The sequence below is a fragment of the Cyprinodon tularosa genome, unplaced genomic scaffold, assembly GCF_016077235.1.
Source record: "Cyprinodon tularosa strain WSP-4 unplaced genomic scaffold, ASM1607723v1 ctg232, whole genome shotgun sequence".
Lineage (NCBI taxonomy): Eukaryota > Metazoa > Chordata > Actinopteri > Cyprinodontiformes > Cyprinodontidae > Cyprinodon > Cyprinodon tularosa.
Window position 1 is genome coordinate 78,131 of NW_024038870.1, and position 22,524 is coordinate 100,654.

The 22,524-nt window shown below is 37.5% G+C and overlaps 1 protein-coding gene across 1 annotated transcript in view; it reads left to right on the plus strand.

Annotated features, from left to right (window-relative positions):
* The window catches only part of kitlga (kit ligand a), a 50,966-nt gene that overhangs the window by 20,706 nt on the left and 7,736 nt on the right, over positions 1 to 22,524 (plus strand). Inside the window, exons 2-5 of the mRNA XM_038286936.1 lie at positions 16,900 to 17,013; positions 18,565 to 18,621; positions 20,972 to 21,142; positions 21,263 to 21,431. Coding sequence (XP_038142864.1) covers positions 16,900 to 17,013; positions 18,565 to 18,621; positions 20,972 to 21,142; positions 21,263 to 21,431 — 511 coding nt within the window. The remainder of the gene's footprint in view (positions 1 to 16,899; positions 17,014 to 18,564; positions 18,622 to 20,971; positions 21,143 to 21,262; positions 21,432 to 22,524) is intronic.

Here is a 22,524-nt window from a genome sequence, read left to right on the forward strand (position 1 = left end):
GTAGCATTTACAATTTGATCACCGGAGGCCTCATGTATGCAAAAAATGAAATGTTTGATGAACAACTCAGAGTGTTTAAAGGTTAAATTTGGGAAAGGTGTACACTAGGGGTTACGACCCCTTAGGAGGGAGTAGAGGCCTTGCAGGGAGGGCTCGTAAAATTCTACTTTGACCCCCAATCACAACCACTTTATGCCGCTTTTCTTAGACTTAAAAATGCTTTAAGTCAGTAGGAATGCTTTGCATCAAAAACCAGAAACAATAACCATAGGATAGGAAACAAACAGTACCGTCTCAAGAGGCATGATTTCCTAAAAACTAATAAATGACAGGCAGTTTACTTTCCTTTGTTGGTTCCACCCTATGGTGACAAAAGATTGCGTGAACGCACATAAACAGGTCCGCACACAACTAGGAGAGAATCTACAGGAGTCACAATCAGAATTACTTTATTAATCCCTTGCAGAAAATGCTTTTCTTGCAGTGTAACCATTTACAGAAGAGAGAAAAATAAGATTGTAATACAATACAACAAATTAAAATAAAGTTCAATAAGACAATAAAATAACTAAAATATAGAAGATATTTTACAAAATGGTGGGAGTTAATAGGCTTGATGCATTTAAATACATTAAAAATACACCTAAGTTAGACGTGATGAAAAAAAGGTTAATTCATAGATAAACCATAGATAGTCTCTACCTCTGAAGATGATTTGTTCACCAATCTGCGATGTATTTGAAGCTACCTTTTTGGTTGCCTCTTAAACAACTAAGAGCTAAAGGCTCTAGCTGGTGATTGTGTTAACAGGATTGCTATAAGTGCACCTATGCACACAGCATTAGGACCAAAGTGAATTTCCATGGCTGCTAACTTAATTTTAGTAAAAATTAAGCTTGAGTTATTTTTTTTCTTTTCCTGTCTCTACTTTTCTTTACTGTGGTCCTTAACACTTAGTGTCATTAGTTGTATTAGCCTAATGCCAGGGAATTTTTTTTATACTTTATCTATTACTTAAAATACCCGACATTTACTTTGTATATATCAGAATCGTTCCATGGTGTCTTTTAGCTTTTGTGAAGTATGATAGCTTGAAAAGATAGTCGAGATAGAAGAAAAGCATCACTTATACTCTAAATCCTGTTCACTGACATAGCCAGAAACAGCTCTGGACCATCTGGACAGCAGCAGCCTTGTATTTCTCTCTGCACTGCTTTTAACATATGTGATAATCCCTATTATGAAACATGGGAAGTGAGGTCTCTCAACAACGTGGGCAGATTAAGATAAAATATCCCTCTCTTTGACAAAGTGGTAGACTAATGTCATGCGAGAGGCTTCACATTGATGAGATTATGCAAAGGAGAGGGCCATGAGCCTGGCAGGCTGGAGAGCATTGTTCAGCTAATGGCACCTCAATTTCTTACTAGTGGGGAAAAACATGACAAGGGCCATCATCCTCTGCATCAGAGAGCACAGGCTTATTGTTGCCACCTCTGAAACTGTTATTTATCTCACAATGATGGATGAGAGTTCCCATAGAGCAGTATGTTTGGTTGGAAATGAACTAATCTGAGGAAAACAGTACTTTAATTTTCTTCAATTTTACAACTTCCCAGAGAATTAGGGACCAGTAAAAAGGTTTTTGTTTGTGATTAGGTGTGTTTTTTGATGAGTAACTTCGTATTGGGGGATTGGAAATCCAAGGGCTTTTTTTCATTGAAGGCTTGCTGTGCATGAGTATTTTTGAAGCTTTTAGAAAGAAACACTGTTTGTTTTACATGGTTATAAATTAATAAGGATTTTCTCTCGTCTCCTTCCTTTTTAGGGCAAGAAACATTCCAGACCAGTTTTTTTTTTTTCCACAGCAAATTACATAAAAAAAACAAAAACCATCAAAGGGTTGATATCTTGGCACCAATATTGTGCCGTGCAACACAATCTTTTAAAATCTAGAATGACATTTTATGGCAAAATGTTTGACTTTTCACACTTTCTTCTATTTCTTTGACCTAAAATGTTAAAGCCTGAGGCTCGCTTACTAGGACTAAGGTACTCAATGACATACAACATTTCAATGATGCATAATTGTCAAAACACATGTAAAAGTTATTTGAAAGTTTTCTTTGCTTTTTTGGCATCTAGCTTCCATCCATCCATCCATCTTCCACCGCTTATCTGGGGTCGGGTCGCGGGGGCAGCAGCTTAAGAAGGGAGGCCCAGACTTCCCTCTCCCCAGCCACTTCTTCCAGCTCTTCAGGAGGAACCCCAAGGCGTTCCCAGGCCAGCCGAGAAACATAGTCTCTCCAGCATGTCCTGGGTCTTCCCCGGGGCCTCCCCCCGGTGGGATGTGCCCGGAACACCTCACCAGGGAGGCGTCCAGGAGGCATCCTAAACAGATGCCCAAGCCACCTCAACTGGCTCCTCTCGACGTGGAGGAGCAGCGGCTCTACTCCGAGTCCCTCCCAGATGACCGAACTTCTCACCCTATCTCTAAGGGAGAGCCCAGCCACCCTACGGAGGAAACCCATTTCGGCCGCTTGTATCCGCGATCTCGTTCTTTCGGTCATGACCCAGAGTTCATGACCATAGATGAGGGTAGGAATGTAGATCAACCGGAAAATCGAGAGCTTCGCTTTTTGACTCAGCTCTCTCTTCACCACGACGGATCGGTACAGCGCCCGCTTCACGGCAGACGCTGCACCAATCCGCCTATCCTAAGCCCACCAAAACGGATCCCCTCAACACCTTGGCTGCGCCTAGAAATTCTGTCCATGAAGGTAATGAACAGAATCGGTGACAAAGGGCAGCCCTGGCGGAGTCCAACTCTCACTGGAAACGAGCCCTACTTACTGCCGGAGAACCCCCCACAGGGCCCCCCGAGGGACACGGTCGAACGCCTTCTCCAAGTCCACAAAGCACATGTAGACTGGTTGGGCGAACTCCCATGCACCCTCCAGGACCCTGCTGAGGGTGTAGAGCTGGTCCAGCGTTCCACGACCAGGACGGAAACCACACTGCTCTTCCTGAATCCGAGGTTCGACTATCCGACGGACCCTCCTCTCCAGCACCCCCGAATAGACCTTGCCGGGGAGGCTTAAGAGTGTGACTCCCCTGTAATTGGAGCACACCCTCCGGTCCCCCTTTTTGAATAGGGGGACCACCACCCCAGTCTGCCAATCCAGCCCAAAGACCCTTATGATGAGTACAATATTTGGATCCAGTGTTCCCTCGCCCGGACGCGGGTCACCGGGGCCCCACTCTGGAGCCAGGCCTGGAGGAGGGGCACGATGGCGAGCGCCTGGTGGCCGGGCTTTTACCCATGGGGCCCGGCCGGGCTCAGCCCGAAGAGGAAACATGGGTCCCCCCTTACATGGGCCCACCACCCGTGAGAGGGGCCATAGGGGTCGGGTGCAATGTGTGTTGGGTGGCGGCTGGGGGAGGGGGCCTTGGCGGTCCGATCCTCGGCTGCAGAAGCTGGCTCTTGGGACGTGGAAAGTCACCTCGCTTCTGGGGAAAGAGCTGGAGCTAGTGTGTGAGGCTGAGAGGTTCCGGCTACAAATAGTCGGTCTCACCTCAACGCATGGTACTGGTTCTGGAACCAGTCTCCTTGAGAGGGGCTGGACATACTTCCACTCTGGAGTTGCCCACGGTGAGAGGCGCCGGGCAGGAGTGGGCATACTTGTTGCCCCCCATCTCGGCGCCTTTACGTTGGGGTTTACCCCGGTGAACGAGAGGGTAGCCTCCCTCCGCCTACGGGTGGGGGGACGGGTTCTGACTTTTGTGTGTGCTTACGGGCCGAACAACAGTTCAGATTACCCACCCTTTTTGGAGTCCTTAGAGGGGGTACTAGAGGGTGCCCCTCCCGGGGAACTATAAAAACTTAAACTATTAACATATCAGCTAATCCTTTCATGATTTCTCATGTCTATGTTATAGATATTTAAGCTTCAGCAACATACTAGTGTTCCTTGTTTTTCAGTTTCTTAAAACATAAGGAGATTTTTTCCCCAAACACCATAATGTCTTAAATGTCTGAAATTTGAAGGAACCTTAAGGATTTTGTTTTAGTTCAGTAAAAAAAATGCTTTATGGTCAATTAAAGAAGATTATGCTTTGCAGTTTTATGTAACACCACTCAGAAGGAAGCTTACAGCTTGTTTTTATTTTTAGTGCAGTTTGTAATTGAAAATGCATATATTCTGTATTTTGAACTACACCTAGGCACATAATGGTTGTCATGAATGCCTAAGCACCATCAACTACTTGGCTGGGGCCCATGGTAAGCAAAGTTGCCCTTTGAACAGCTCTTTATTCATATATCTAACAGATATTAGTTTTATCTTTAAACTTATTGTGGCTTTCTATGCAAAAACTGCAATTCACTACAGATTAGATACCGTAATGGTCAGAGGTTTACTTATGATTATTATGGGCATTAATGTCAGCTGATGGAGGGGCTTTCAATAGATGAATATTTCTTTTTAGGATGATATGATCACACAACAAACAACTGGAATGGTTTACTGAAAAGAAATGTTGGGAACACTTTTTATGTTTTTGTACATTTTCTTTCTTTATTATTATTTATTGGCTAAGGTTTTAAATACTCAAATACATACATACAACCCTCGTTTTGATAACATCATAAGCATTGTTCTGTTCCTAACATATAACCCCTTTTCTCTGTGTAGTCCAAATATTTACAAAAGGATTAAAATTAGTGTTTGGATCACTCCCATTGATCAATTATTGTTTTATTCATTTTCTATGTTGTTTTGAAGTTTTCGTTAAGTTGGACGCTATCAGAAGGTACTATATACTTTTTTTTCTATTAAGCTGCTGGTTTCAGGTAAAGCTGATTCCGATTTCAGTATCACTGGCATCAAAACGGCCCAAATGATGCTGCTGCTGTAGCTTCAAGTTCTGAAGCTAAAAATATCCACAGTTTGAAAGCCTCATGTTAACTCCTCCAGAAATATAGAGATACTTGCTATGAATACTTGCAATGGGTTGAACTTGTGTTTGCAATATAAGTTTTGTTATTAGTTCAATCAAAAATGTTAAAATATGTTAGCTCCTGGCAAAAATAGTTTTAGAAAGATGCCCGCTAAAATCCTTTTTTTGTTTTATGCATTTATCATTATGAACCATGGAATAAAGGTTATCATGTTGCTAGTTCTTTAATTTACTCTTCACATTTTTATCTTATGAAGCACTATCTGCTCCTTGATAAAGGTCTAATCTCAATTTGTATTGACTAGATTCAAATTATGACTTACATTGAACTAAAGCTTTTTGTTATCATTTTTTTTACAGTGTGTCCTGTCTGGCAATGTGGTAATAAGAATAATTGTTTTGATGCCAAAAAGAGCCAACAGATTTTACTTTCACAAGTAGAGCAGAAGGGCTATCGCCATAGTGTTCTGCTTGTTTAATGCATATAAATTGCATTATTACAATTATGCAGGGAGTTTTACAGATATTATGGAAACTGCAATGTTAGTAGAACAGAAGAGGAAAAACAGGAAAAAAAGGAGAAAAGATTAAAGAAAGAGGAAATAGTAAGGAGATAATGATAAAACATTTTCAGTCTGCCTCATCACCTGCAAAGAGATGTAGAAAGAACAGCAAAACCAACAGACATGGTACGAGACATACAATAAAGTAATCACCTAGATACAATTGCTGAAGTATTATTATTTAATCTGATATGTACTCTGTGTTACCTGAAGATAAGAATATGGGCTTTCTGTATCATTTTTTATTCCTGGCAAAAATTAGAAATGAGGTATATTGCTTTTAAAAATCATCTTTGATTTGTACCCCACTCCCCCACCCTCCCTGCCAGGGAGGTTAATTTAAAGGGCAATAAAATCAACTTGTGAAACATCCTTGTAAAATAAACATGTTTCACAACAAGCAATGGAAATAAAACACAATAAATGTTTGTATGTTTGTAGATAGTGGCATTACACAGTAAGATTCAGTCAGTCATCAGTTATGAGTGGACATTTAAGAATAAAAAGTGATAAACTGATGTCACTCTGAGTAATGGAAGTCCAATGAGTTAAATGGTTAAAAAAAGAATCCGGTTTTTCCCCAAAAAATTATCTTCATGTAAATACTGATGAATTCCATGCATTACAAAGAGCATAACTGCATTTATTCTTATCAACAGAAAAACTTTGTTTTATTGTTTTATTAAGTAGTTTGTAAACAACATTTAGATAGTATTGTTTATTAATATGATTAACTTTTTTCTTATAACGGTAAATTGATGATTATCTGATTTTCATTAAAATCACATAAAAAACACAATCAAAAAGGACATCATTTCTAATAGCCAATTAATAATAAAAAATAAAGTATATTTGAAGACTTTTGCAGAGAAAAATTGTTGAGGTGCATAAAGTGAGCTTCCTTTGTATCTTGCACACGCATAGGTTGAAAATATCTGCTATTTTTTAGTCTGGATGAACACTTGAGAAGTCAGAAGTTTAAAGGCAAACAAAAAATGGGTTTGTAAAAAAATCAGCATAAATGCAGAAAGGTAATAATTCTTTGTTGTGCAGTGATAAAGACTAAGTTCAGGGTAGACCTGAGGAGGGTTAACATCTATGGCATATTACAGTAGGCCCATATGTCAAGTAAGTAATTTTTAATCAGCTTTGTAATAAAGTCACCTGCTGGACACCGTGGGGGAAATGGATTGCTGTCATGGTGTCTGCTTTTAGATTATAACGACCTCTGTGTTGCCTTGGTTATTGTTGGGGAAGTTATTAATATGACTACATGAAGTTTGTACGAGGATTTGATATGGGAGCACAGCATGTAAATTTATCTTTGATTGTTAAGATGTTTCAATTTTTCAGTGTTTTTTTTTTTTTTCCTTCGTTCTGCAAAAGATACCCCAGATAGTGAACATATAATGTATCTAGTTGCGGTAATCTGCTTTGCATCTGCACTGGAGAGGGGAATGTATTACTGTTTTTGCTGACTGCACCATTAACTTTAATATGCATTATAAATAGTGTCAACCGGAATAAACAAGGTAACATTTCAGAAAGACTCATACTCTTCATCGCTTCGTCCGGGGGCAGGAGCTATAGCAGAGAAGTTCCCAGATTTCCCTAAGCCCAGACACCATTTCCAGCTCTGCATGGGGAAGCCCGAGACATAGCGTGCCTGGAACACCCAAGGGAGGCGTCCAGGGCAGATCAGAAAAAGATGTCCAACTCCCCTTAGCTCACTCCTCCCGTTGTAGTGGAGAAGTGGCTCTACTCTGAGATCCTCCAAGATGAGGGAGTGACCAGCCCCTGGAGAAAGCTCATTTCAACAACTTGTATCCAGGATCTCATTTTCACTTTCGTTCATGATCCAAATTTCATGACCAGGCAGACCAATCGGTAAATCAAGAGCTTCGCCTTTTTTGTTTAACTCTCTCTTCACCACATCAGACTGCTGCAGCGTCCGCATTATAGCAGCAGAGGCGCCAATCCGTCTATCGACCTTCTGCTCTACTCTCCCCTCACTCATAAACATGATCCCAAGATACTTTGTTCATGAAGGTTATGAAGACGAGCGGTGAGAGAGGCATGGGACATCTGAAAACATGCACTGGGAACAAGTCTGACTTAATACCAGTAATGTGTGCAAAACTCCTGCTCTGCTGCTCCAGATGGCTCCTAATAAAGAGCCCCTGACTCCTTGGCCATGGAGCACTGACCACAGGGAACTACAGGTCACACGGTTGAATGCCTTCTCCAGTTCCACAAAACACACGTGGAGCACCCTTGATCCACTCTGCAGATTAGAAGTCAACGAATTAAATAAGAACTGAGTCCTATCAGTAAAAGTCAGGTTTGGTTGCCTTTTATGTATTTTTTTTTTTTTTCAAATAATGCCCTGTTTTCGAGTATGTAGCAATTAAAACAGTTTTGTGCTGTGTCTACTTTTTCAGATAATCTAGAATATTTTGTTGAGCTAAAGGGTTTGAATTTTACTGAAAGGAAGTAGGTACAAGTTTAACTCCTTGTAAATGATTGCATGCAATGAAGCATGAGCACCTTTTCGACTTGGCAACATTTTAAAGGTAGAACTATTCAAATGTGACTCTGTTGTAATTTACGTCTTTCTGCCAAGTGTTTCGACTCTCAGTGGCGTTATTTTTGGCTGTATGAGGCCTCAAATTTAAAGACATCACATATGGGACAGGTCAAAAATATCTCTTACACATATTTTAGATGAGGAATCTAATTATGTAGAAGAATCTCAAAGCTCTCCTGAATGACGTCAGAAAAACTTAGAGTTTTATTTGGAGAAAATTAAAAAATGTAATGTCATAATATCAAAATTAAGTTAAGAGTAACAGGCTGCTGAAAAACTTGCTGCCTTTTTACTACGTTGACTTTGATGGTCAACAAAGCTCTATTCAGAAATAGCCCTTTTCCTACCAGTAAAAAGTCAGATTGCGACATCTCTTTTGGTAGGCCTAATTATTGAAACACTACCAGGCATATCCAAGCACATGAGACGTTTGTGGTGGTAAAATATATTTAAGAAGTATTAGATCCAGGGAAGAACCTGTCAACAACTCTGTGACGGAAATAATTTTTCTATTATCCCTGAGGACAAATCAGTCTCAAAGGAAAAAAATAAACAATTATCGGCACCTGATATGAAGACCGTTGAAGTTTGGCTTGTAGTCAGAACTTAGCGCATTTATTATAACTTTTCCGCCTGCTTCATTCATGTGTCTCATCCATTCTTAAGCAATGGCACCTGATAGAACTGTCATTACTCACTTTTCATGTCAGATCCTGCTGCAAAAATAGATGATTTAATTTTGGATTTATTAGCACACTTGAAGAAAAAGCCACAGGGATTAAAAAGATTAATAACATGGATTCTTTGCTGACAGCTCACATTGACACTTCTTTGAGCTCAACTTGGCCCATCTCAGCTCAAATTTGCCAAATTTTTGTCTGACACAACTGCTGTTTTGTTAATGTCAGGGCAGACTTTCCTTTTTCCTTTGAAAGGGTGAAAATAATTCATTGGGAGCAACGGTGGTAACAGATCTGCTCAAGTCCTGTGCCTGCCTGTGACTTTACACTTTATGAATAGCTAAATGATATACAATGACATAAAGCGCTGTGGTTGTTCAGGACAACTATATAAACATAATGCTGCATCCATATGCTGAGTTGCAACTCCTGTAGTGCTAGTGTGTGAAGTGATGAAGAAAAACATAAAAGTTCTGTTTTGGTTAACTAAGTAACAGCAAGAATGTGGTATAAAGTGCAGACCTCTTAGCTGTGATCAGTAGCTTAAAGGTTAAGCCACACGACTTTTAACTTCTTGTCAACACTTCTGTCCAATTTCTACATGTAGAATAGCTGCTGTTTCTTGTCTAAAAAGTTTTTATGATTTGGTCCATTTGTATTCCCCTGCCCTCAGATCTGCATAAAAAGAAGAAATGAAACTATCCTTATCACATTGTTGAATTGCTTTTAAAATCAACACACTCTGGTAAATTTTTAACATTAGGGGTTCATTTAAGGTCATGTCGCACAAGCTAAAACAGATTAATTCCGGACTTTGATCAAGCCCACCAAAACCTTTGTTTTGTTTTGTTTTTTTTGCCTTTCAGAGGTGGATTAGCAATGTGTTCCTAAGCTTGACAGCCAGGCAATCAACTTTCTTAGTAGGAAGCGGATATCAAATCTTTTTTTATTTTTTATTAATTAAACAAATAATATGGTTCCAGAAGCAGAAAATAAGCCCAGATCAGGACACTGGCACCAGAATTCACTATCATGATTGCATATTTTCCAAAATTCTATTGGTTTTATGCCTGATGAAAAAGCAATCCAAACCTTACAAATGCTTCATCTTCTGTTTTGCTTGTCTACAGAATGTTTCCTTTTCAGCTAAAGATAATCAAGAGGTTGTTAGGCAAATATTACATGGGTTTACAGGGTAGTTTTTTGGTCCCACTGTCAGCTTAATCAGAAAATTGCTCAAACTGAGCCAGGTTCTGCTGGAGGTTTCTTCCTATTAAAGGGGAGCTTTTTTTTTATCTCCATTAATGCTACATGCATGCATGTGAGGGATTGCTGTGAAGTCAAGAACACAATACCATTGAATATCTACTGTTGTCAAATACTCATGCGGGAGGAGCTAGTCATTCAGTGACTGGATACAATCAGCAGGATTTCCTTAGATAGAAACCTTTGAAATATTGACTGGATGCTCTGATTGAATTTTCTCTGTAAAGTGTACACAGATGACGTGTGTGAGATAAATAAACTGAACTGAATGGAAATAGAATTTTGAAGATTACCAGGTCCCTTTTTGAAAACTGATTAAGGGTGGTATCATATCGTTACTGTGCTACATTTCTAATCATGATAAGACTTTTTTGATTAATCATAATTAATGATAAATTTGAGTAAATTTAATTTTATTCTGTTTAATTATATAGCACCAATTCTTAACACATGTCATCTCAAAGCAATTTACTGAGACAATTCAACCTGATCATAGTCAGATTGATTCAAAGTTTTCTATCTAAGGGAAAACATATGATTGCATTGACTAAATGACTCAAAATCAATCCCTCACAAAAAACTTCCTTTTAACAGAAACCAGCAGAACCAGGCTCAGTATTAGCGGCCATCTGCTGAGGCCGACTGGGGTTCAAGGAGACAGAAGCAGAAATACAGAAAGAAGCAGAGACACAAAAGATCACTGTCAAACAGCGTCACAGGCAGCCCTGTCCCATGTCAGAGGATAAAAGAGGGCGCATACAGTTAGTCACTGTCAGAGAAACAGGAAAACACTGAAAAACAGACCGAGCTCCAACATCTATAAACAAAGGCGTTGATGGCAGCAGCACAGCTGATATTTCTCTCCAGGAGAGAAACAAGAATGTTCACAGCTAAACAAGAATAGACTAGATAATGCTACTATGATGAGAAAAAGCAGAGAGAGCAAAATGTTAGAAACTCAACAAGCAAATACTGCAGAATGGGAGAATAGAGATAGAATGATGAAAAGTGGTCACTATGTCCTCCAGCAGTCTAAGCCTATGGCAGCATAACTATAGAGATAGCCCAAGATAACCTGAGCCGCTTTCACTATAAGCTTTATCAAAAAGGAAAGCCTACCCTTAAAAGTAGACAGAACTGGTATTTGGGTACTCAGGAGAAGAGTCTGATAACTAAAAGATCTGCTTCCCATTCTACTTAAAGAAATTCTAGGAACCCCTAGTAAACCTGCAGATTGAGAGTGCTCTGTTAGCAATATACATAAGGAATCATATTTCATCAGTTGATGATGTTTGAAATTTCCAAAAAAAACAAGTATAAGTTTTCTATATTTTTGTCACTCTGTTTCTTTTTTTCCATGAGGAATGGACAAATGCTGCTACTGGTTGAACTTTAGTGATAAAAATCACATTTGTTTATTTTTCAACACCAGTGTTAGTGATTGCGGGGCTATAATTGCTACAGTTACCTAAGAAAAACCTTTAAAAAAAGTAATTAAGATTTTATGTCCATATCCCACAACCCTACAACTGATACAATTAAGAGCTTCTATAGTTTATATGTTCAGATGTTTATGAACTCATAAATGACTAAAACCACTCCTGGTATGACTCAACACTGTTTCTGGTTTTGTCCTTTTGTAGATGAAGGACTTAACCGAGGTGCCAATATCCTTTCCTTCATTAAAAGTCATGTATTGTTATTTCTCAGCTGGTTTATTTTTTCTTAAATTGTTTTTTGTGGTTTTTAAGAGGCTTTAGCCTATTTCATGCTATCAGGCAGGTCATATTTAGTTGCTGTTGCTGTTCTTTTGTTTGTTTTAAAAGTCTAAGTGGAATCAATAGCAATGTCCTGATCTGATATTAAAATCGGAAATTGGTTTGATATCAAACAACAAAAAAAATTAGTTTGAATATATTAGTCCAATACATGTCTTGGACACATTGGCGAAGAGAGGGGGGGAGCTTTCCACCGACCGCTACCTGGTGGTGAGCTGGATGTGCTGGAAGAGGAGAAAGCTGGACAGACATGGCAGGCTCAAGCGAGTAGTGGGGGTCTACTGGAAACGTCTGTTGGAGCCCTCTGTCAGGAATGTGTTCAACTCCCGCCTCTGGAGGAGCTTCTCCCAGAGTCTGGAGACATGGAGTCAGAATGGCCCATGTTTTCTACCTCTGTTGTTTATGCGGCCACCTGTAATTTGGCCATAAGGCCTGCTATACCAGTCATGCCAGCGTTGCTGAACTTGGTGGTGGACACCAGCACCGAGAGACATATGAATACATGAAGGGGTGTTTAAGGGGTGCTGTCAAGATGAATAATTAGTCCAGTTGAACCTGGTTGACTTGTTGGACTTCAGAGGAATAAAACAGGTGTCTGGAGGCCAAGCGTGCTGCTGCCCGGGCGGTTGGAGAGGCAAAAAGGCCTGGGAGCCATGGAGAATTAATATCGATTGGCCTCAAAGTGATTCAACAGTAACTCACTATACTTGCATACAAAATTTTTATTAAAAATTATGTGGTGTACTGTTGGCAAAGTATTTAGTTTTGTCATTAAAATATAGTGTTTTCTTAATTAGTTAGTAAATAGACAGCCTTATTTTATCATAATCAATATAAAGTATAAAATATATTTTTTATATAGGCATACTATATGTACCTTTAAACTCTGCTTTTGTTAATGAATGTTTTCTATATATATATATATATATATATATATAATTTTTTTTTTATGTGAATCCTACAGTTTAATGCAAAGACGGCCTTTTGAGTTGTAGATGTTTTCTAATCCAACACCTGATCCAGTTCCTCTAAATGGTTGTCTCAGCTTGTCATGTAGGTCTCTGGGTCACAAAACAATCATTAACAAATGCAGAGTTGAAAGTTACATATATGCCTGTATGAAAAATATAATTTTGTACTATGATAAAATCAGGCTTTATATTTACTAATTGAGAAAACAATATATTTAAATGACGAAAATAAATACTTTGCCAGCAGTACACCATCATTTTTCATCAAAATCTTTTATGCAAGTACAGTGAGGTACTGTTGTTTTAATTAAACATGCAGCATGCTGGTGCTGCTCATGTCCCCTACCCCTGAATTCCTTGTGAAGGATGTACAAGCAGATACCAGATTTTCCTACAGTAAATCAAAAAAAAATTTGTGAAAGTCTCAGGACACAAAGCATGCCTCATAAATACACAACCACAGATCTCCAACTGTTCATGTGAATGAATAAACTAAAGCTGAGGTAAATGTACCATTGCATCCCAGCTGCCATTTAGATGATGCTTTTCCTGTAGCTTTTCCTGCCTTTGGTGGAGCATTGTTTCCTTCTTTTCCTGTTTTCATTGAGCTTGACTGTGTTTGACATAATCTAAAGCTATTGTGCTCAAAGGTAGTTTTATTCTTTTATATGTTAAAGAGGGAGCATGGTACAAACAATCTGACTTAAATGAACTGCAGCAATATAAACTATTCTGCCTTGTGAAGCCGGATTTTGGGGATAATCAAACAATGCTCTCTTAATTCCACTCCCTCTAGAAGCCTTATTTGTCAAGGAGCAGGTTGGTGTTCAAGGTTGTTGAACTAAACTGCATCTCTGTTGCATAATCTTGTCAGATTATTACACAATTACAAAAGTGTCAGCCAATAGAATGGCCACTTTTAGCAAGTTAGCTTTGAAATTAATTGCTAAAAGCTTGTTTACATTAACAGGTCCTGCTGAAGAGTATGTGTCACTCCTGGAAGACCCTTTAACGTATTCAAAGCCTTTCCTTCCTACAGACAAACCCACATTCTAAAAATACAGCCCTTAAGTAGACGGTTTAAATATATCCTTGCTATCAGCAGTCTTTTGTCGCACAGTTTTCCCATGCATTGTGAATCTGCACGTCAGCAAGTATCCCCAAAGCATTAGGATGGAGGTTATTATGCACTACATGGGATGCTTTTTGTAGACCCTTTTCTTTTCCCTATAGGTGAGTTAGGTTACTTTCAAGCTAATGGTCAAATAAAGTGGCAGGTCTTGTCTAAAACAACAGAACGGCTTCTTATGTTTAAATTAGTTGTTTTTAGTTTATTTGACCTTCTCAAAACAATTCAATGGTTGTCTTGGATTTGTCCTTAATTTAGTTTTATCCCAAAAAAGAAGCTAGTGGATAGTAAAACGGAGTGATTACGAAGACCTAGATTTGTTTTTCCTGAGACAATGGGAAAAAAACCTTTCTGACTTTGGTTACACAAAGCAAGGGTTTGAGCCTGAAATATTTTTTGGTAAGAGAAGAGTGAGAAAGTTTTCCTTTACCAATAAAATAAGATAAATGTGCTAATCATAAATCAGAGCAAAAATTTAAAGCTTTCAGTGGAAATTGCCTTTTGCTTACAATATAAAAAGCAACTAACTATAAGTAGATTCAGTGGAAACAAAATCCAAGTTGGGGCTCTACCAGTCAAAAGCTGAAGATAAAACAGTTATTTTGATTTTATGACACATGACACGACTGTACTCCCAAAATATACACAAAATGATGATTGCAAATGTCTTTTCTGTTTTCATGATGCACAGATTACGATTCCTTCACCCATGATGAAATCATGTTTGTAAAGCTTTGAACACCCAACCCTGATTTATAGGTATATGAGCATAGACAAGAACAGCAATAAAATTATTTGCTTCTGTTCTTATTTCTATACGCATTTGTCAATTATTGATGTTAGCGGTAGAAACAAAATTTAAAGGTTTAAATTATGTTAATGGAGATTACATTTTAATCTTTCATTTGCCATTTATTTTGGGAATTAACACAATGAATAACAGCAGTCTGTGCGTATAGTAATCCTTAGAGAATGGAGAGAGGGGGCATAGTGATAAAAAAAAACACCTTATTTTCATGTTAAAATAAATACCTAGAATTCATCCTGGTGGTGCTTACTTACCGTAGTTTCTTTTGAGCCTGAACCATATTTTTGCACTAGGCACAATTAGCAGACGTATATGTCGTACACTGTCATCATTGGCTGGTAGAACTTAGTTTAACTCCCTCTTCAATAAAGTCTCTTCCTCTTATTCTTTTTTACACGTGATCTTAGATTTTTGTTCTTTAGTTTTACACCTCCGCTGAGGAAATGCAGACCTGCTACCACCTTTAAAGAGCAGGCGTTTGTTTTGTAAAGACAGGAAAAAAATAAAAAAAGTCGTAACATGCAACGTTTGTGAAAACAAATTAACATGGCACGGAACCACCATGTTTGTTTCGTTTTAAAGTGGGGAAACGTATCGTTAGTTTCTCAGGTAGCTCATCTGATGCTTTCCTTACCTTGTTAGTAGGTTACAGACAGTGATAAGGTTGGCTACTTATTTTACTTTTAATTTCATTTGAATTAGCTTAAGCAGCGTTTATATTTTCTTCATAAATAAATTAACTTGCAAATTATGAGGGCAAGGCTTTTAAAGTTTAAATCTTCTGGCAAAGATAAAGTAAAGAAGATTCTGCAATTTATGGAAGTAAAGCAGAATAAAATCCAGCAAGATCAGTAATATGTCAATTTATTATATTTGCCACATTCCCATGTTAATATCTGTCTTTGGAGGATGTGTTTTTTAGCACCCCTAGTTCTCTCATTTTTATTCCAAATGCAATTTATAATTTGAATCACAGGGCTATTTTTATCTCTATGGTTCAGTATTTTCTCAAGTAGCAACTTTAACTGCTATACTTTCCTGTCTTAAAAGGCAGAACTCTTCTGGTCTAAAAAAAAACTCAATTGTTGAAATGTGGGGACCTATTGTTTGAACCCCTTAGGGGCTTTTAAAAACAAAAATGTCTTTTTTTGCACTTTATGAAACAAAGTAACCTATAGTGCAACAGAAATTCCCTTTGTTTTCAATTCACAAAAAAATCCCTCTCAAAATTGGTGATTTATTCAATTAGTTCTACCACGTCTACTCAGTTTTAGGAATCGCTGCCCTAACCGCTTCACGAAGTGCTCATATTTAAAGGTACATCTTTGAAACTGGGAAAGGAGAACTCAGTTTTAGAACATTCAGCCTGAAGGCAAGGGAGCTTTATTTATATAGTAAAATTCACTACAAAGACAATTCAAAGTGCTTTACATAAATTAAACAATAAAATAGAAGTAAAATCAAAGCAGAATAAAAGCAAACGAAGATACAATCACGATTAACACAGGTAGTAGAACAAATAAGACAGTTGCAACATAAGCTTGAGCTAATGATACCTCAGTTAACAGTTTAATCATCAAAGGCAGCTCTAAACGAATGGCTTTTTAATGTTAAAATAACTCAGCCTTTCAGCACATTTACAGTCTTCTAGAAGTATTTTGCAGACAAGTAGAGCATAGGAACTAAATGCTACTTCTCTATGTTTGGTTCTAGTTCTGGGTGTACAGAGTAGGCTTGAACTATAAGACCTGAGTGGTCTGGGAGGTTGATACACTGACAACAAATCTGTTATGTATTGAGATGCTGTACAGTGATTTATAGATTACAGAATGATTTAAAGTCTATTCTCTGAGCTACAGGGAGCCAGTAGAAAGACTTCAGAAGTGAGCTGGTGTGCTCTACTTTCTTAGCTCTAGTGAGAACACTGGCAGTAGCATTTTGGATCAGCAGCAGCTTTCTGATGGATATTTTAGGCAAGCCTGTGAAGAAACTGTTGCAGTGATCAATTCTATGAAAGAGGGTTTGAGTTCCTTGAGATCTGTCAAATTTAGACATGTGACGTTTACTGATCTGGTCGAGCTAGAAGATAGAGCTGTAGATAATGACACTGGACATCCTTTAGCTGACTGTAAATTCTTTTTTTTTTCTCAATTCACAGAGTTGGATACACACCTGTGTCCATTTCCTGCTGTTCATGACACTTGGGGTACATTCAGCTACACTTGATGTTCAAAGAATGACCGATGACATTGACAGAGAACTCCCTGTTTTGGTAAGGTTTGAAACTCACACACGTAGCTTATTCGATTAACCAACAATTATGTTTTATAAAGAGCTAGGATGTACCATCCTGCAGTGGATTTTAATCTTAAGGAAAAGATGTAGTCATGCACACAAAATGGCAGTTTTTTACAAAAAAAATTCAAATCTGACTTTTTGGTAACAGCACACAGTGCTTCACTAAATCACAGGTAAGGTCCAGATGGCCCAAATGCTGTTTATCTTTGTTATAACGGAAGAGTAAAGACATTCAATTTTTAATTTTAAATCATACATTTTTCATAAAAAAGAGACAAGCATTGCAGGTGACATAATCAACAAACCTAATTTATATATATGAGGATGTAGAGAACATTTTGGATTTTTGGGATTTTTGAAAACTCCACAAAATATTGTTTGTTTTATTAATAAAGACAGACTAAAAGTACTGAACAAAGTATTTCATTTATGGGCCTTTATATAAAAATTTTATATATTCCGTTTGGAGAAAGAAAAAAAAACAAAAACATTATGACATTAAGTAGGGGTTGCTTTCATAGATTTCATATTAATATCTATAATATTTTGAAAGTTTCCACTATCGATTCATAGTGAAGTTTTTTTTTTAGTTTTTCGGGGGGGGTTTGGGGGTGTTGTTTTGTATTTTCAAAGTTGGTCAGAAAATAGCTACCTAAATACCTCAACCATGTTAGTCTGGAAAGCTATGGTAGCTTGGAATAAAAAAAGACAAAATCCTACAACCACAGTTAGTCTTACTCAGCAAAGCCTTTTGGTGTTTACCTTTTTTAATCATTCAATTTGCAGTATTAAATATAAACAAAAACTGAAAATCTGAATTTCAGATGAATAAATAAGATACATCGCATTACAAGGGATATTGTATTTATGTAAAACTAGACTTAAACGTACCCTGTTTTAGGTTGGATAGATTGGCAACTTTATTTTTATTTGTTTGTTGTTAGAATAGTCTTTGGTTTAGCAGACTAATTCTGCATTTTTTGACTAAGGGGACACCTTTAAAAACAGGCTTGCATCAGGAAGGGATCTCATGTAAAATGAATCTGCCAAGTTTGTGTACAATTTTGATAAGCTGCTCAGTTTACCCATGAAGAAGAGGGTAGCCTAAAGGACCAAAATGTAGCATTAAAACGTCATTGCTTGCTTCAATGGATATCTTTTCTTAAAATTCTCTAAAGATTTTTGGATTTTTGCCCCATTCCTACCAACATGACATGTAAAATTGAGTTAAGTCTATCAGCTGCTCTGCTGACCACTTCAAAGCACTGACTGTCCTTATACCTCCTGGTTTCTGATTTAGAACACTATATTGTTCCTTCCCCTTTTAATAGATCTACTGATGCCCAAGTTCTGTAATCCTAACTCACCAAAAACAGGATTTGTTTAGTCTGATTTAATTCCACTTAAACAGTTATGTATAAAAACATCTGATCTACATTTTATATACTATTTTCTTAAATTTGAATAAAAAACATTTTTCTGGTTTCTGTACTTGATAGGCTTATTTGTCTTTTTCTTTCAACAGAGACACAATATTCCGAAAGACTACAACATTTCTTTACAGTATATTCCCAAAGAAATGGTAAGTCAGCAATATTTCTTCCCCCACACACACATATATAAAAAAAAAGAAATAATAATATATATATATATATATGCAGCAATGAATCGATAAAATCGATAAAAATCGACTTTTAAAAGCGTTGGCAACGAATTTCATCATCGATTAGTTGTGTCGCGCGATTAATGCGTCATCCGCCGCCGCCGTCGTCTCATCACATCCACTTGACTGAAACGGGGGAAGAAGAAAAAAATACGGCAGAGCGAGTCAGCGCCGCAGGTGCAGTGTTGCCAACTCAGCGACTTTTCAGACCCCTCCAGCGACTATTTTTCAAAAAAGCGACTAGCGTCAAATCTGGCGACTTTTTACGGTGTCACTGGCGGCTTTTGGAGACTCTTACGTGAAAGCATGTATCATTCCTACTCTGCCGTGGGGCGCCTCCCCCATCCCAACCCTGTTCTCCCGCAGGAGTCCTTCTCAGCGCTTCAGTCAGAGCCGCAGGATGTTTACCCTCAGCGTCCAGACTGCAAATGAAGCGCGCATGCGCCGGGATTGATTGAAAAAAGTCGTAACATGCAACTTTTGTGAAAACAAATTAACATGGCAAGGAACCACCATGTTTGTTTCGTTTTAAAGTGGGGAAACGTAACGTTAGTTTCTCAGGTAGCTCATCTGATGCTTTCCTTTTCTTGTTAGTAGGTTACAGACAGTGATAAGGTTGGCTACTTATTTTACTTTTAATTTCATTTCAATTAGCTTAAGCAGCGTTTATATTTTCTTTATAAATAAATTAACTTGCAAATTATGAGGGCAAGGCTTTTAAAGTTTAAATCTTCTGGCAAAGATAAAGTAAAGAAGATCCTGCAATTTATGGAAGTAAAGCAGAATAAAATCCAGCAAGATCAGTAATATGTCAATTAATTATATTTGCCACATTCCCATGTTAATATCTGTCTTTGGAGGATGTGTTTTTTAGCACCCCTAGTTCTCTCATTTTTATTCCAAATGCAATTTATAATTTGAATCACAGGGCTATTTTTATCTCTATGGTTCAGTATTTTCTCAAGTAGCAACTTTAACTGCTATACTTTCCTGTCTTAAAAGGCAGAACTCTTCTGGTCTAAAAAAAACTCATTTGTTGAAATGTGGGGACCTATTGTTTGAACCCCTTAGGGGCTTTTAAAAACAAAAATGTCTTTTTTTGCACTTTATGAAACAAAGTAGCCTATATTTTGTGGATGTACAGCTACATTTCTCATGTAAGTTTGCGTAGTTTTAACTCAAACATTTATTTTTCATATTGCACCAGTACAGTTAATGGGCAACCTGTACTTGTGTGCTTGTTTGTTCTGTCTAAAATGTTTATTTTGGAATAAAGAGGTTTAAATAAAAAAAATAATTTTTGTCCGATTAATCGAAAAAATAATCGGCCGATTAATCGATTTTTTTATTAAAATAATCGTTAGTTGCAGCCCTAATATATATATATATATATTTTACAGGGCAATTGTGTAACTGCAAAAAATGGTTAAAGAATAAGACGCAAATGTTGTTTAAGTCTGTCTAACATGCTTTATACCTTTAAGTGAGCAAATTCATGAAATCTGCTCCCTTCTACAGACATCTCAAGTTCCAAAATTTCATTTCAGGGAGATGCTTATCGAACCCCCCAAATACCCTCGACAACAAACCCACACCGTGCCCCATACACACACACTTAATTATTCTTCACCATCACTAGACATGGACATACTTTTGCATATACTGCTTTAAAATGAGTCTTATATTTTCATTTTTTACTTGAGAATTCAACCTCTGCCATTTCACAGGATGCACGGCTTTGAGTGGTAACTAGGTGACTGTCGGAGAGTAAACCGAAACTTATTGGCTTATTTTTCTGAGTAATCCAAACTCGTGGGCATCCGTGAACAACTATATCAGGGAGACCCCAGGATCTTCTGGGTGACTTGGAATGTCTGCTTCTATAGTACTAGTCCATAGTTACTATCCCTCAACTTTTGGAACCGTCCCTGCTTCAGTTGCATGATTATCATGGCTAAATTCTCTCGTTAGAGTGTCACTCAGCTCTAAAGAGGTCCAATAAAGAACCATTCATCTGGTTCAAGTGTGTTGGAGAAGGGAGGCATTTATACTTTTCATGGCTGTAGCATCCTTGTTATACAGGCTTGATCTGAAGTATGCTCAATTCAAAGTGTGTTTTACATGAAAAAAGCTGAGACACTTGCTCAAGAATAAAATAGTAGTCAAACTGCTAAATCTCAATGTTTAGGATTTCTTTAAGTGATACTAGGTTACAAAGAATTTGTGTATCTTCAAAAATGTTATGTCTTTTTGTCTCTTTTTCTTCCAGGGTAAGACGTGTTGGGTAAAATTAAACCTTGTTTACTTGAACCAGAGTTTAAAAGATTTATCCAACAAGTTTGGAAACAGTTCATCTAATAAAGAGCTAATAAAATTAATCATGCTTTACGTTGAAGAAGAACGGCGAAAGATCCAAAAACAATTTACTGATCTAAAATGGGTGAGTTGATAAAATCATTATATACATTTATAACACTGTGGTTTTTACATCGGTGTTTAACTTGTTCTGCAGACATATGCTTTGTATTTGAACTAATTGCAACTATTTTCCACCACACAGGAAGACCTTATGTGGGAATTTCAGTGCCACTCCAGACAACAGATGTGGGAAACAGGAAAATACTTTGACTTTGTGAAAGAGTTCTTTAGAGCTGCAAAGAATGAAGACTATTCAGATGATTGTTCAGATCCTGAATGTCCCGTTGACCCAACAAAAGAATATTCAACAGGTAGTGTTGACTTAATTCTTGCTTTATTAAGAAGACAGAATGTGGTTTGATTATGAAGCTTAATAAGAATCAAATCTGCTTTGCAGAAAATGGTGTGAAAAGTTATGTGTTTAGTGATAAGGGTAAACAGTACAGCATGCTAAAACCAGCACCTTCTACTGTGGTTAAAAAAGGTTTTCTTTAACCTTAGGAACAACATTTTCATTGGTTGCGTAAAGTAAAGTAGATTTGATTCATTTGAAGCTGGTCGACCTCCGGATGACCTAAAAAAAAATAACCTTCGATATCTCTGAAACTAAAGACCAAGGTGTAAACGCTGTGGATCTGAAATGGAGAGCTGTGTGCTTCTTGCACGGCTCACGGAAATAATTGCACTTGGTCTGAATGCACCTCTACATTGATCCTTTAGGGACTCCTCGGGTAAAAGAAAAATAGGTATCTGGGCCGAGATTTCTGAATGAACAGTAATAATAAGGTCTATAAATAACCTTAAGAGAGTACCTTCTGTGCTTCCATGCTTTCTGAAATCAGACTAAAACTTTTCATGAATGCTGTTTTCATCTAAAATGAAAAACTATTCTGACAGTCCATTGCTGGATGAAGACCGTTTACCTAGAACTTTAAAAAAACGGCCCCTCGGAGTTCAATAGAACTGAGGGCTCTGAATGTTTCTTCCTGATCATTTGTTTTACCTTAGCATGTTAAAAGGACACACGCCTATGTGTCCACCTTGAGATGTTTTTGGGGCCTGAAGACTTACTGGAGTTGATTTCCTGGAGGGCCTGCCTCATGTCTGCTGTGCTCACAGATAAGGGCATGTCACTGGGTGACATTTGTATATAATAAATATATATATATATATATATATATATATATATATATATATATATATATATATATATATATATATATATATATATATATATATATATATATATATATATATATATATATATAGTTATATATTTATATTTTTAGTGTGGAATGTTGTATTGTATTTATTTGTATTGTATTGTATTTCTTTAGATGATAAATGCTGTATTATGTTGTTTGTATACCTGAAGCGTGCAATGAAGATTTTCCTGATTAAAGT